The sequence below is a fragment of the Hipposideros armiger genome, unplaced genomic scaffold (genome assembly GCF_001890085.2).
Source record: "Hipposideros armiger isolate ML-2016 unplaced genomic scaffold, ASM189008v1 scaffold_853, whole genome shotgun sequence".
Taxonomy (NCBI): Eukaryota; Metazoa; Chordata; class Mammalia; order Chiroptera; family Hipposideridae; genus Hipposideros; species Hipposideros armiger.
Genome location: NW_017732203.1, coordinates 216656 through 232448, shown reverse-complemented (window position 1 = coordinate 232448; position 15793 = coordinate 216656). Strand labels below are relative to the sequence as shown.

Sequence of the window (15793 nt, the reverse complement as noted above, 5' to 3'; positions counted from 1 at the left end):
AAACTAGGCTCAGATATCATAGACCTTATTTTTTGGTACATAAGATACTTTAAAAATCTTCTGATTTTCACTTTTAAAGTAGTGCTCTGGTATGGTGCTTCCTGTGAATAAAAGCAGTAAGCATTTTGTCATTTTCTGCTTTGTAATACTTTTTCGTTGTGTGAGGCTTATTTTCCTAATGTCTGGGCTACTCCGTACATCTCTGTGTATGCATTGCCCTCTAGGAGTGGCCTACTTGTTCTTCCTGCAGGAAGTTGAATTAGAACGGACTTGTGATTCATGTGTTTGTTTCTGCAGAGTAGAACAAAGGTGTTTGCAATTGGAATGTTCTGAGGTACTGGCCCTTCTCTTATCTGAGCTGCTAGGTAAGAAGAAGCCCTTAAAAAAACTCTATCTCTATGAATGTTCCTTTATTCTACTTAATTTTCATAGATATTCAGCCTCCAGATGGGACGCCAAAAGACTGTGTGCTGCAGATTGTTTGCCGAGATGGGAAAACTCTCAGTCTTTGTGCAGAAAGCATGGATGATTGTTTGTAAGTTTTGATTTTTAAGTGTTAAATTTAAAAAGTATTTATTATTATTATTGTTATTATTATTATTATTATTAAATAAAAATTAAAAAAAAAAGTTAAAAAGTATTTATTGCTTTAATTTTCAGTTACCAGGAAAGGAAGAGAATGGAAATTTCCTCAGACAGCAGAATAGGTGACTCAGAGGATGTGTGGAAGAAATGTAATGGAGTCTTATTCCATTTCTCCTAACCCTGATCCTAGTTTCTGCCTCTCCAGAGCTGCCCAAGCAGGATCCCATTATAACAAGAATAGTACAGAGTGTTAGCATACAGTCACTTTGTGCTCTCATTTTTCATTATTGGGTAATGGGCATAATTGAATGGGTTCTTAAATCTTGTTTTTCTATTTTTTTTTATGTAACTGTCTTTTTAAAAAGCTCTGACATCTAGATTATGCAACTGTTTCCTTCCTTTGATGGTTTTTACTCCCAGCTGCCATCTCTAAAGAAGGGATGCAAAACTTCAAGGAGCAAAACCCAACCTTATCAATTCTCAGCCTGTTAACATTGGTATTGATGTTGGATTAGAATCTTGAAAAAACTAATTAAATGTCATTTGGGGAGAAGAATATGTTTTTTCTGCCCACTCTGTACCACTCCCATGGGTTAATTCTGGACATTATGAAAATTCGCTAACAGATTATTGTAATATTTATATACATTAAAATATTCATATATATGTGGCATTTTCATAAAACCCAACAGACCATTTTGTTAGAGTACCTGCCTGTGTATTTCACATATATGTTCATACTCAATATAAATATTGATTCTGTGCTAAATTCTAGGGTTTTAAATCTCAGAGGTAGTTTCTTTCTTACATCTTCTGATTTATAGCACTGAATCTTAAGTGATACTTTCTGGAAGAGACGTGGGTTTTCTAAAGACTGATGGAGAAATTACTATATGTCAAACCAATTCACTGCTTTCGTATAAACTGGAGCTATATTATTGCTATTTAATAATTTACTTTGTCACAAGAAAAAAACTGAATTTCTGAAAACTAGATTTTTTTGTTTGGGGCCTTCCTGAGGTCTGTGTAGCCCGAAAGCGCAGCTTTAAAAAGCCTTAAAACAGTGCTCTAACTTTCAAAAAGTGAGGGGTACTTCTGTAGACAGAAGAGTAAGCAAAAAGTACATCTGTGTGTCAGGAGTTTCAATCAGGGCACATCTTTTCAATGATTAACAGTGTTACATCAAATGGACGGAATGTGTAGGAAGGATAAGGTTGAGTGGCTGTGCCCCTGCATCAGGTAGTCTGGGAATGGGGTTTGGTAAGAATGAAACTGCTTTGAAACTCCTTAAGGTGAATTTTATCAGGACGTAGGAAGAAAAGCCACTGTTTTCTGTAATAATTGATCTTTAGTATTGAAAACTGTAGAAGAGATATGTGACTGCTCTCATGGTTTGTACCTTCAGTAAGGAATTTTAGGGAGGCTCATTGTTATCTCTTGGATACTGATTAAGTCAGAGAAGCTGAAGCACCCTTTCTTTTCTCAAAGTTTATGTACCTTGAGTACTTAACTTTGCATTAGGCACTGTTTTCATTTCTTTACCTATGTTATTAAATCCTTACCATGTCTTATAAGGTGGGCACTGTTCCTGTTGTTATAAGAAAGTGAGGTTTAGTGAGGTTAAGTAACTTCCTATATCAGATTTTTGATGCTCCTATAATAAATTACAATGGACTTAGTGGCTTTAAACAATATAAATTTATGATAAGGTTTCTGGAGGTCAGAAGTCCAACAGGGGTTTCACTGGGTCTCAAACTGTTGGCAGGGCTGTGTCCCTTCTGGAGACTAAGGGAGAGTCTGTTTCTTGCCTTTTCCAGTTTCTAGAGGTTGCCTGCATTCCTTGGCATCTGGCCTGTGCCCTTCTTATGCTGTCATCTCTCTGACTCTCTGCAGCTGCAGAAGGTTATATGCTTTAAAGGACTCATAAATAATTTGGGCCAGCCTGGATAATTCAGAAAAATTTCCCCATCTCAAGGTCCTTAACCTTAATTATAGTTGCAGAGCCTTTTGCCCTGTTAAGTAACATACAGGTTCCGAGGATTAGGATGTGGGCATCTTTGTGGAGAGGGGCATGGTTTTGCCTACCATACTTCCCAACGTTTTAGAGCTAGTAGACTTGCCTCAGGATTTAAGCCTTTGTATCCAAGCCCTTTGTCCTTCATTGCTCTGTTCTACTGTATGCTGAGATGTCACATGTATGGAACGTTCATAAGTAATACTAGAAAAAATATATGGAGCTAAAATTTTAGAGTATTTTAACAAAACATGGGAGGTTTTTTCATAGAGGAGGTAGAAGAAATAAAAGTATGTTGAAGGACTTGCCTTGTTTGGCCTGGAGGAGTGGGTGGGTCAGAGTAGGCTGACTTTTTCTTGACCTATATGGGAAAATGGAAGTTTATATATATGTCTAATTTTAAGTACAAGTTGGGGAGGATAGCAACAAAAGATAATACTTTTTAAACTAGAAGAATAAAAGAGAACAGAAAGCATTCCTCATTAAAACAAAAAGAAAGTAACATGAGAAAACTTAATGCAAGATAAGAAATGAACTAGCAGTAATTAGACCAATGATATTTATGCTTGCAATAAATGTGAGTTGGTTAGATTCTCCTTAAAAAGAATAAGACCTGGCCAGACTGTTGGTCTCCCCTTGCTGGCATGAGAGCAGAGTGTGAACTGTGGCAGACAGAGTCATGGCAGGACAGGCATTTATAAAGTTTATTTGTGTTTTTGACCCAGTATTAGGTGAAAGGAGTGCTGCCACAATTATCACTAAAGGAGGCATTATGCTTCCAGAGAAATCTCAAGGAAAAGTATTGCAAGCAACAGTAGTAGCTGTTGGATCAGGCTGTAAAGAAAGGGTGGAGAGATTCAAACAGTTAGTGTGAATCTCTCCAGAATATGGAGGCAAAGTCATTCTAGATAAGGATTGTTTCTTATTTAAAGATGGTGACATTTTTGGAAAATATGTAGACCGAAATTAATCACTATTGAAATCTCATCACATAAAGTGTGTATATAACTTCCATGTCTCTCTTTTATGTATATAATTTCAATGGCATTTTCCACAGAAATAGAAAAAAATACCCCAAAATTCATGTGGAATCAGAAAAGACCCCGAATAGCCAAAGTAATCTTGAGAAGGAAGAACAAAGCCAGAGACATCACACTTCCTGATTTCAAACTTTATTACAAAGCTATAGTAATCAAAGCAGCATGGTGCTGGCATAAAAATAGACACATAGACCAATGAAACAGAATAAGGAGCCCTGAAATACATCCATGCATATATGGTCAACTAATACTTGACATGGGAGCCAAGAATACTCAATGGGGAAAGGATAGTCTCTTCAATAAATGGTGTTGAGAAAACTGGGTAACCACATGCAAAAGAGTGAAATTGGACCTATATCTTAGACCACTCACAAAAGTTAAGTCAAAATGGATTAAAGACTTAAATGTAAGATCCCAAACTATAAAACTACTAGAAGAAAACAGGGGAAAGAGGTCTTTGTCATTGGTCTTGGCAACATTTTTTGGATATAGCACCAAAAGTGCAAGCAACAAAAGCAAAAGTAAACAAGCGAGACTACATCAAACTGAAAAGTTTCTTCACAGCAAAAGAAACCATCAGAAAAATGAAAAAGTATCTGTAGAATGGGGAAAATATTGGCAAACTATGTGATAAAGGGTTAATATTCAAAATATATAAGGAACTTGTACAACTCCGTAGCAAAACAACAATCCAATTAAAAAATGAGCAAAGGACTTGAATAGACATTTTTCAAAAGAGGACAACAGGTACACAAAAAGGTGCTCAACATCATTAATCATCAGGGAAATGCAAATAAAACCACAGTGAGATCACCTCATACCTCTTAGAAGGGCTGTTATGAAAAAGACAAAAGTAAATGTTGGTAAGGATGTAGAGAAGAAGGTACCCTGGTGCACTGTTGGTGGGAATGTAATTTCGTATAGTTACTATGGATACAGTATGGTGGTTCCTCAAAAAAAAACCCTAAAAATAGAGCTACCATATGATCCAACAGTCCCACTTCTGGGTATGTGTCCAAAGGAAATGGAATCATTATCTCAAATAGATATCCACACTCCCATTACAGCATTATTCAAAGTAGCCAAGACATAGAAACAACCTAAGTGTTGATGGATGAAGGGGTAAAGAAAATATGGTGTGTACACACACACACACACACACACACACACACACACACACACACACGATGGGGTATTACTGCATTCCAACAATAAAAATGTACATGTATCAGGTGATTGTACACCTTAAACTTACATATGTTGTACGTCAGTTTCTCAAGCTGGCAAAAAATAAATAACAGCATTAGTTTTATGACAGCATTAGTTTTAAATGCAAAAAAATTATAATCTAAATCTCATATAATGGAAAACATGTAGCTATTAAAAAAGTGAAGTAGATCTGTGTGTATGGCATAAACTGATAAAGGAAGTTGACATAAAATTAAGTATGGTACACTTTACATTTATTAAAAAGTAAAGCAAACAGTGTAGTATAGATTATGCTTTAAATATTATATTAATATGTACTATAGATATATTTTTACATATTATATATTACTAGTGCATGTCTCAAATGAGTTGATTGAGTAGGTCTTGGGGCAAGGGCTGAGCAGCTGTTCTTAAAACAAGCTTTTTCAGAAATTCTGATATCAACACAAGTTTGAGAATTAACAAGATATATGTTGGATTGGCTCAAGTAAAGTACCCCTTTCTTTCTCTTTTCTCCAGGGCCTGGAAATTTACATTCCAGGACTCCAGGACAAACACAGTGAGTTGATAATAGCAATTACCAGTAATGTTTTCATGTAGTCTTGCTGTAACAGATAGGAAAATAGGAGATTGGGAAAGGGAAATGGGAAAGGTGGGTTCCTTGGCATCCAGCCACGGATGAGCAAACGGGTGGGCAGGGTGCCTTTCACTCACAGTGAGCAAACTGGATTTTGTCAAACATTGTGGCAGGAGGAGCCCTTCTAACAGAGGCATGCTGGCTCCAGTGTTGTTGTCTAGAAAGGTTTGTACCTCACAGAGATTTTATTTCTGCTGCAGTTTGCAGAGAAGGCTCAAAGAGAACCAGAGGGTCCATTTTATACATCCCAGCTCAGCCTTGTGAAACAAACATATTTAAGACTTCTACTTGTCTCTAGTTCTGCTTCTGACCTTAGAAGGTCACTGGAGGGCCGGCCGAGTGGCGCGATGGTTAAGAACTGGCTTGGGACGCCAGAGGGCCCCGGTTCGGATCCCACATATGAGGGCCAGTGACACTGCCCTCTACAGCTAAGATGCTGAACAACAGCTCAACCTGGAGCTGGGCAGCCGTGAGTCGCCGGCGACGGCGTAGGCTGCAGCCCCTGTGGCAGTGGGTTGCCATGGGCTGCCGTGTGTAGCCAGCAGCCAGCGTGAGCGGCCATCCAGAAGCCGGTGACTGATCTGCCTCGCCCGGGAACAGCGCAATGATAGTGCCAATTTGGGACAGTGAAACAACGTCCTCCACAACTAGACTGAAGAACAAAAATGACAGCAACTTGTCTGTTCCCCTTCCCCCAATTCCCCAGCGCTGTTCCCATCCCCCCCCCCAATTCCCCAATAAAAATCTTAAAAAAAAAAAAAGGTCACTGGAACAGTAAACCCCATTTGTCAAGACTAGTAATACCATCTTTGTATCTGTTGGGGAACTAAAGCAAATTCCTCTGCCATTAACATTTTCATTCTTCAGATTGGATTTTCGTTTTCCTTTTTTTCTCTAGGAAGAAAGAAAAAGGTAGATGGAGCTTATTAAAGAAATTGTACAGATGGAAAAGAAAGTAAAAAGACTTATTATACAAATATAATTTTTTTCCTACTCTTGTTAGCCCAAGACAAATCTTCTCCCCTTAAGCTTACTCTACAGCTTCAGCTACCTTTTCTTTCATGAACATCTTCCTGGATGAAATCAGTACTAATGATCCGTGTAGTTAGGGGCAAGATCCCAAGATGATTCTTCATATGGATTTTTTTTAATAATGCATATATTTTTCTTTTCCATTGGCGAGTAATTTAAAGGATTTATTTTTAATGCATAAAACAGACACTGTATGTAGAACATATCTTTCACTGCTACATTTCAGAGTGTAGGATATTTTTGTTTTGGTGAACAGAAGGGTTGTTGAGAGAGGTGGTACATCTTTTAAAAGGCCTGGGTAACAGTGGGGGCTCTGTGGCCTTCTTGGGCACAGAGCTCTAATCCTACTTTCTGCTGGTGGCTGAGGAGGGCCACCTCCTCCTGAATTAAAGGACACCAGAGTGCAGGTTGGTGAGGAGGGATTGCCATTCATTGCTCTCAGAGAGCTATTATATTTGCTGTTCAAAGATTAAACTTTTCAGAGGGCACACATGACCCAGGATGAACGGAGTCAGGAGACAGAGATAACTTCCTGAAACACATTTTGAGCATGTAGGAAGGTAACATGATTAAAAGAAGACAGCTTGATGCTTTCCCTGATGAATAGATTTGTCAATTTCCACTGACTCGCAGCAATGGTGTTTACTGAAAGAGTCAACAGCAGCAACAGGTCAACCAGAACTCTAGAACTCCCACCTGGTTTCCTCCTGCAGACATCTCCTTTGTCAGCTTGCCCCACAGACTTGATACACATAAAAAAAGTTTGGAAAGTACAGATGTTTTCTAATTCATTACAATTCCCACAATGCTGGATTCACACATTTAGTTAGCTGCTTAGCCCTCTTGACTTGTAACCCATTTTAGATCTTTGACTTTATAGTATTTTGATCCATCTGCAATTAACTTTAGTGAAAGTGTGTGTTGTAAATTTCCATATTTATAAGATGAAAAAGTATGGGGAATATTAGAGAGCCATTTCTTTTAAAACAAAAGGCTGGCCAGTTTTTTCAACATAATTTATTAAATCATCTATCTTTTCTCCACTAATCTGAGCACTATCTAAATTCCATCACATTCTTGAGTCTATTGTTGGACTCTTAATCCATTGATTGTCTCTTTTAACAATGGTGCCATACTATTTCACTGTATTTTTATTGATCCTAATATTCAGGCAGATTTTTTTGGTCATTATTTTTCATTTTTAGGATTTTCATGGCTATTCACATCTGATTACATTTCTACATGTACTCTGAAGTCAGTCATTTTCTAGAAAAAATATTGTTGGCATTTTGGTTGGGATCCCTTTGAATTCATCAATGAGCGAGTATTAAATTCCATAGAATATTAAAATTGGATCTTCCTACAAAAGAATCTATCAGATTGGTGAAATTTAAAAGGGATGAAGAAATTTTAAATCTCAGTTGTAAGATTTTTGTGGCAGTAGGATTTTTCAGAAATATGAGGTATTATCAAACAATATGGTGAATGCTGCTGCCGAGTGCCATCCAACGGAAAGGCAGGGAACTTCAATATGGGAAGCAGCGTTTCGAACCTTAGTAACAGTGTGTGACAAGTTTCAGCTTGTTTGGTGCAATTGACTGTGAGCTACAGTTGAGAGAAGGTGTGTTTTAAAGTGTTCCGTAAGTCATCCTCCATCACGACAATGCTCGGTGTCACATCGCTTCTGGTATACAGCAATTTCTGTGAAATAAAAACATTACGGTGTCTTTATCCACCTTATTCACTGGATCTGGCACCATGCGACTTCCGGCTCTCCCCCAAAGTCAAAATGACCATGAAAGGTAAAGGTTTTGAATCAATTAAGGCCATCAAGGCAACCACGACAGCACAACTAAAGATACTCACAAAAGAAGACTTCCAGAACTGTTTACAAAGTGGCAAGAATGAGGGGATATGTGTGTTCGAAGTGAGGGGGATCTTTTTGAGGGGGATTAATGGCAATGTGTGTTTTACTGTAATACATTTTTTTTTATTTAAAAAAAAGGATTAAACTTTTCAGCTTAAAAAAAAATTGTTAAAAAGGATATGCATATAACATCCTAAAAGCCTATAGTTACTCTGTGGCAACTCTCTTTCATACTTTCTCTTCTCTTACAGGCTTATTTTGGCTCAGAAGTCATGTATGATGACACAGTTGTGGCTTCTTCCCCTCCTCCTTACACAGCCTACACTGCACCTGAGGTAGGGAGCAAATCTTTATGTTAAAGAACACAAGTGAGGGAAGTTGAGGTCTCTGTATTACTCTCCTTTTATTTTTTTTTAAAAAAACAACTTGAGCTAGTATCAGAGAAATTAGAAATGTACTCCAAACCCTTTATTTAAACAGATTATTATCACCTTTTGCTTTCATAAAATAGAGCAACTGCTGTATAATCTTCATGTTTACAATTTGTTTTTAAGATAGACCTAAAAATGAATCATGTCAATGATATTTGCTTTGGTAATATGATTTTGATGATTTATAGTTTATACTTAATTACTTCAATTCTATTTATATTCAGAAAAGAAAGCCTTTTTTTTAAACAAAAACAAAACCTTAAAAAAAATCACATACCAAATACCTTGGTGCCAAGTGTTCAGTGCTAATATTGGGTTGTCGGAAAAGTCATGACGTATTTTATCTGTTTTTCAAAGGTCATTTATTTATATAAAGAACAATGATCAGTCAATGATATATTGCCCGTTTTGTTCGATAACCTTTTGCCATCTTTCAGTGAGCTTCATAATTCCTCATTCATGGAAGGACCTGTCTTTATTTGTGAAAAACTGAACAAGGTGCTGACTTACAGCCTCATCTGAATTGAACGTTATACCACGCAAGAAGTTTTGAAGAGAGCGAGACAAGTGGAAGTCTGATGGCACAAGGTCAGGAGAGTATGGTGGGTGTGGCAGCACATCCCATCCAAGCTCCAATAATTTTTGACAGGTGATCAAACTTGTGTGTGGTCTCACATTGTCGCAATGGAACACAACTCCTTTACAGTTAACAAGCTCTGGATGTTACTGGATGATGGATTCGTTCAGACTGTTCAATTGCTGACACTACACATTTGAATTGATTGTTTCGTTCCTTGTAGGAGCTCGAAAAACACGACACCTTTAAAATCCCACCACACTGAGAGCATAACCTTTCTCTGATGAATGTCTGCTTTCGATGTCATTTGAGGCGAATCATCACATCGGGACCAAGACTGTTTGTGCACCACATTGTTGTAAACAATCCACTTCTCATCACCAGTTATCAGTCGCTTCACAAAAGGATCATTTTCCTCACGTTTAATGAGTATATTGCAGATGTTTATACACGCTGTCAAATGAACTTCTTTGAGTTCATGCGGAACCCAAATATCGAGCTTGCTTACATATCCCAGCTTCTTCAGGTGGTTGTGGACACTTGAATGATGGATGTTCAATGTTTCTGCAATCTCTCGGGTTGTGTAACACGGTTTTGACTTGATCAATGCCTTTATTTTGTTGTCATCAACCTCGGTGAGCCTCCCTGATGGAGGAGCGTTGTTGAGATCAAAATCACCAGCATGGAATTTTGTGAACCATTGTTGGCACTGACGTTCTTTTAGAGCATTGTCACCATAAACTTTATGCTCCTTTTCACAAGCTTGACATGCGTTCTTCCCTTTATGGAAGAAAAACAGTAAAATATGGCAAAAATTTACAGTTCGGTCTTTAATCTTCAACTTGTTGTAAAGTCTCCAAAACTAAACCAAATTGCTCAATGTTTTTTTAGAATGAAGCTAGAACTGTCAGCTGTCAAATGACATAGCAATAACATAGATGCGAATGATTCTAGTACTTCCAAAAATGAACTAGTGCCATCTGTTGCAAACATGCATCATGACTTTTCCAACGATCCAATAGAAGTCTCTGTTGTGGGAGACACTCCTGCTTTGTCTTTTTTTATTTTTAACTTAATTTTGAAATAATTATAGATTCACAAGAGGTTGCAAAGATAATGTGGAGCGATCTCATGTACTCTTCACCTATTTCCCCAGTTGTTCCAAGTTAGATAAAATCAAAACCAGAAATTTGAATTTGTCAGTGTTTTATGTCTGGATCTATGTTATTTTATCATACGTGTAGATATGTATAGCCACCACCTCAATCAAGATAAAAAACTGTTCATAAAAATCTTCCTCCTGCTACATTTTTTCATAGTCCTACCCTCCCTCCCCTTCCCTAACTCCTGTCAACCACTGACTTGTTCTCTCTATAATTTTGTCATTTCCACAGTGTTACATAAATGGAATTATACAGCATGTGATCTTTTGAGTTTGGTTTTTCACTTAGCACAATGCCCTTGAAAGCCATCCAAATTGTTGCATGTGTCAGTAGTCTGTTTTTTTATTGCTGAGAAGTATTTCATGGTACAGATGTACCACATTATGTACTGAGGGACATTTACCTATTAGAGGACATTTTTGTTTTGAGCAGATTTTGGCTATTAGCAAAAAAACCTACAGTGAACACTCAAGTACAGGTTGTTGTACAGACATAGTTTCATTTCTCTGGGATAAATGCCCCCACATGTAATTGCTGGGTCCAAAGGTAAGTAGATAAGTACAAGGTGTGACGATTAAGTTCGCGAACTTCTTGCAACGATGTTGCTAACCTATTTTGATATCAGAGGGATTTTCATTATGAATTTGTACCAACTGGTCAAATACTTAACCAAGTTTACTATTTGGAAGTGCTGAAAAGGCTGTGTGAAATAGTTAGGTGACCTGAACTTTTACCAATAATTTATGGCTCTTGGATCACGACAATGCATCAGCTCACATGGCTCTTTCTATGAGGGAGTTTTTAGCCAGTAAACAAAGAATTGTATTAGAACACCCTCCCTACTTATCTGATCTGGCCCCTAATAAGTTTTCCTTTACCTGAAGGTAAAGGAAACATTAAAAGGAAGACTTTTTGATGACATTCAGGACATCAAGGGTAATATGACAAGAGCTCTGATGGCCATTCCAGGAAAAGAGTTCCAAAGTTGCTTTGAAGGGTGAACTAGGTGCAGGCATTGGTGCATAGCTTCCCAAGGGGAGTACTTCAAGGGTGACTGTAGTGATATTCAGCAATGAGGTATGTAGCACTTTTTCTAGTATGAGTTCGCGAACTTAATTGTCAGACCTCGTATGTGGTTAGTTTTTTAAAAAAACTAACAAAAATTACTTTCCAAAGTGACCATTTCACTTTACCACCAGTAATATATGTGGCCCAGTTTCTCTGAATCCTCTAATTTTTATTTTATCTGTCCTCATATTTCATTCTAGTATTTCATGTAGTAATTTTTCATTGTGATTTTGTTACATTTTTCTGATAGCTAATGATGTTGAACATCTTTCTGTGTGCTTGTTTGCCATTCGTATATCCTGATCAGTAAAATGTCTCTTCATGTGTTTTGCTCCTTTTCTAATTGTATTATTTGTTTGATGTTGAGATTTGAGAATTCTTATCTATATGCCTGTGATAGGAAGCCTTTGTCAGATATGTGATCAGTAGCATGTCTTTTCATCCTTTTATTAGTGCCTTTCACAGAGTTTTTAATTTTGATGCAGTTCAGTTTATCAGTTTTTCTTTTTATGAATTGTGCTTTTTTTGGTCATATTTAACACTTCACCTAGACCAAGTTTCCTAAGATTTTCTCCTATGCTATTTTCTTAAAGTTTTGTAGTCTTCTTAGATTTTACACTTGATTCTTTTCTACTGTGAGTTAATTTTTTTATAAGGTGTGAGTGTTAGGTTGAGGTTCACTTTTTTGCATATGGCTGTTCAGTTATTCCACCACTATTTATTGAAAAGACTTATTCCTTTCTGGAATTGCTTTTGCATCTCTGTCACAATCATTTGGCTATATTTTTGTGTGTTTGTTTCTGGGTTTTCTGTTCTGTTCCATTGATCTATGTGTTTTTCTTCCTCTGATACTACACAGACTTGATTACTGTAGCTATATAAGAAGTCTTGAGATTGGGTAGACTGATTCCCCCCTTTATTTTTCCTTTTCAGAATTCTTTTTAACTATTCCGATTCCATTTTCTTTCCATATAAATTTGTTTAAATCTAAAACAAAATCTTTCTGGGATTTTGATAGAAATTGTTTTACCAGGTTTTTGCAGGGAGAATTGATATCTTTAAGATGTTGAGTTTCCCAATCCATGAACATGGACTGTCTCTCTTTAGCCCAGCATTTTGTACTTTTCAACATAAAAATCTATGTGTTTTTTTATATTTTCACTTAAGTATTTTCTTTTTTTAGTATTTGTATATGGAATTTTATTTTAAATTTCAATTTCCCTATGTTTATTGCTAGTATATAGAAACACAAATGATTTTTCTATGTTGATCCTGTAGCCTGTGAACTTACTAAACTCACGTATTAGTTTTAGAAGTATTTTGTTTTGTAGATTCTTTAGGATACACTACATAGAAAATCATGTTATCTGTAAAGAGAAAGAGTTGTTTCTTCCTTTCCAGTCTATGTGCCTTCTACTTCCTTGCCTTGTCTTATTGCCCTGGTTAGAACCTTCAATATTACATTGAATAGCAGTGCTGAGAGCAGGCCCCCTTGCCTTGTTTCTGATTCCAGGGGGACTTCATTCAGTTTTTTTGCATTAAGTATGATGTTAGCTTTAGGTTTTGTTTTGTTTTTTAATGTGTTCTTTGTCAAGTTAAGGAAGTTCCTTTTCTAGTTATCTGAGAGTATTTTTAAATCATGAATGATGTTGGATTTTGTCAAATACTTTTTCTGCATCAATTGATATGGTCATGTTTTTTTGTTTTTTTTTAATCTACTAATATAGTAGATTACATTGGGTTGATTTTCAGATAATTGAATCAGTCTAGCATCCCTGGAATAAACTTCAATTTTGTTTGGTTGTGTATAATTTTTTTTATTTATGCTGGATTCTGGGTTCACTAAGTTTTATTAAGAATTTTTGCTCTTTCCCATCTTGCAAGATGGTGGGTAAAAAAGTTGAGAAGCCGGACACTAAGGAGAAGAAACCTGAAGCCAAGAAGGCTGACTGACCCTGGTGGCAAGGTTAAGAAGGGTAACCTCCAAGCCAAAATGACTAAAAAGGGGAAGCCCCACAGCAACCGAAACCCTGTCCTGGTCAGAGGTTTAGCAGATGTTCTTGATCAGCTTTGTATTCCCAAAATGCCATGTCATGAGGAAGTATTCAGCTGCTAAATCCAGGATTGAAAAGAAAAAGAAGGTTCTTGTTGCTGTCACAAAAGCAGGTGGTGGAGACAAGAATGGTGGCACCAGAGTGGTTAAACTTTGCAAAATGCCTAGATATTATCCTACTGAAGATGTGCCTCAAAAGCTGCTGAGCCACAGCAAGAAACCCTTCCAGTCAGCACCTGAGAAAACTTGGGGCCAGCATCATTCCCTGGACCATGCTGATCATCCTCACTGGGCACCACAGAGGCAACAGGGTGGTTTTCCTGAAGCAGTTGAGCAATGGCTTGCTGCTTGTGACTGGACCTCTGTCCCTCAATCAAGATTCTCTGCGTAGAACACACCAGAAATTTGTCATTGTCACCTCCACCAAAATTGATATCAATGGTGTGAAAATCCCCAAACATCTCACTGATGCCTACTTCAAGAAGAAGAAGCTGTGTAAGCCCAGACACAGGAAGTTGAGATCGTCCACGTAGAGAAAGAGAAATATGAGATTGCAGAGCAGCACAAGGTTGTTCAAAAAGCTGCGGACTTGCAAATGCTGCCCAAAATCAAAGCTGTTACTCAGCTCCAGCACTACCTCTGCTCTGTGTTTGCCCTCACAAATGGGATTTATTATCACAAACTGGTGTTCCAAATTTATTATGAAGAACATAATTAAATCCCTGATCTGTTAAAAAAAAAAAAGAATCCTTATTCATGAGGGATATCGGTCTGTAGTTTTCTTTTTTTATGCTCTCTTTGTCTTATCTTGGTATTAGGTAATACTGGCTTTATAGAATGAGTTTGGGAATTATTCCCTGCTCTTTTGTTTTCTAGAAGTGATTGTGTAGAATTGGTGTTAATTTTTCTTTAAACATTTGGTAGAGATCTCCAGTGAAACTATCTGGGCCTGGAGATTTCTTTTTTGGGATATTTTAAATTACAAATTCTGTTTTATTTTCATAGTTATAGGACAATTCATTCTCTATTCCATATTGAATTGGTTTTGGTACTTTATACTTTTTGAGGAATTGGTCCTTTTCATAAGTTGTCTAATATATATGCAGCTCTGCCATTTGGTCCATATACACTTATATTTTCTTGGTGGATTAACTCTATTATTATTATGTAATGTTTTTTTCTGTTTCTGGTAATATTCTTTAGTCTGATGTCTACCCTGCCTCATATTAATATAGCTATTTATGCTTACTTTTTATTAGTGATTTTATGGTATCTCTTTTGCCATCTTTTTTCTTTCAATCTACATAGGTCATTACATTTGAAGTGAGTTTCTCGTAGACAGCCTATATTGGGTCATTCCCCCCCAAACTCCCCTTCTGACAGATCTCTATCTTGTAATTGCTGTATTTAGACCATTTATACTTAATGTAATTTTTGATATGTTAAGTTTAATTATGCCATTTTTTTGTTTTCTTTTGATTCTGTTTTTTCATTTCTTTATGTTCTTTTACTTAAGCTTTTTATGTGTTACTTGAACATGTTTTAGAATTACATTTTGATTTATCTGTAATGTTTTTGAGTGCCTTTTTTAGTGGTTGCTCTAGTTCTTACTTTATACATATACACATATTTTTCAAAGTCAAGTGTTCACATTTTACCAGGTCCATTGAAATGTCAAACCATTACCTATAACTTCCTTGTTTCTTATTTTATAATATGTTTATCTTAAATAATTCTTTTTTATACATTGTTGACTACATTAGATGGTGTTCCAAATTTTGTTTCAGCTGTCATTAGAAAAATCAAGACATGAAGAAAAGTTTATTATGTTTACATGTATTTCTGCTCTGACCATGTTTTCTTATCTCCTGATGTTTCAGGATTCCTTCTTTTAACATTTACTTCCTTGATAGTGAACTTCCTTTTGCCATTCTCTTAGGATTGGTCTGTTGGTAACAAATTCTTAGCTTTCCTTCAACTGAGAATGTCTTGATTTCTTTATTTCTGAAGAATATTTTTGCTAGTATAGAATTCTGAGTTGACATTTCTTTTCTTTCAGCACTTGGTCAGTTTTTGCTCCCTTTTTTGGGCCTCCATACTGTCTAATGAGAAATCTG

At 36.6% G+C, this 15793-nt stretch overlaps 1 protein-coding gene and 2 pseudogenes across 9 annotated transcripts in view; all 3 read left to right on the top strand.

Moving 5' to 3' along the window:
• PLEKHB2 (pleckstrin homology domain containing B2) overlaps positions 1-15793 on the top strand; it is a 58519-nt gene that overhangs the window by 17744 nt on the left and 24982 nt on the right. For 5 of the 9 annotated variants that reach the window (XM_019629415.1, XM_019629417.1, XM_019629419.1 and 2 more), the window contains exons 4-7: positions 433-535; positions 661-734; positions 5368-5407; positions 8636-8719. In XM_019629415.1, the coding sequence (XP_019484960.1) occupies positions 433-535; positions 661-734; positions 5368-5407; positions 8636-8719 (301 nt within the window). The remainder of the gene's footprint in view (positions 1-432; positions 536-660; positions 735-5367; positions 5408-8635; positions 8720-15793) is intronic. The other 4 variants (XM_019629416.1, XM_019629414.1, XM_019629413.1 and 1 more) reach the window with 2 other exon arrangements.
• On the top strand, positions 3279-3569 carry LOC109374652 (10 kDa heat shock protein, mitochondrial pseudogene; annotated as a pseudogene).
• LOC109374651 (60S ribosomal protein L6 pseudogene) lies at positions 13508-14394 on the top strand (annotated as a pseudogene).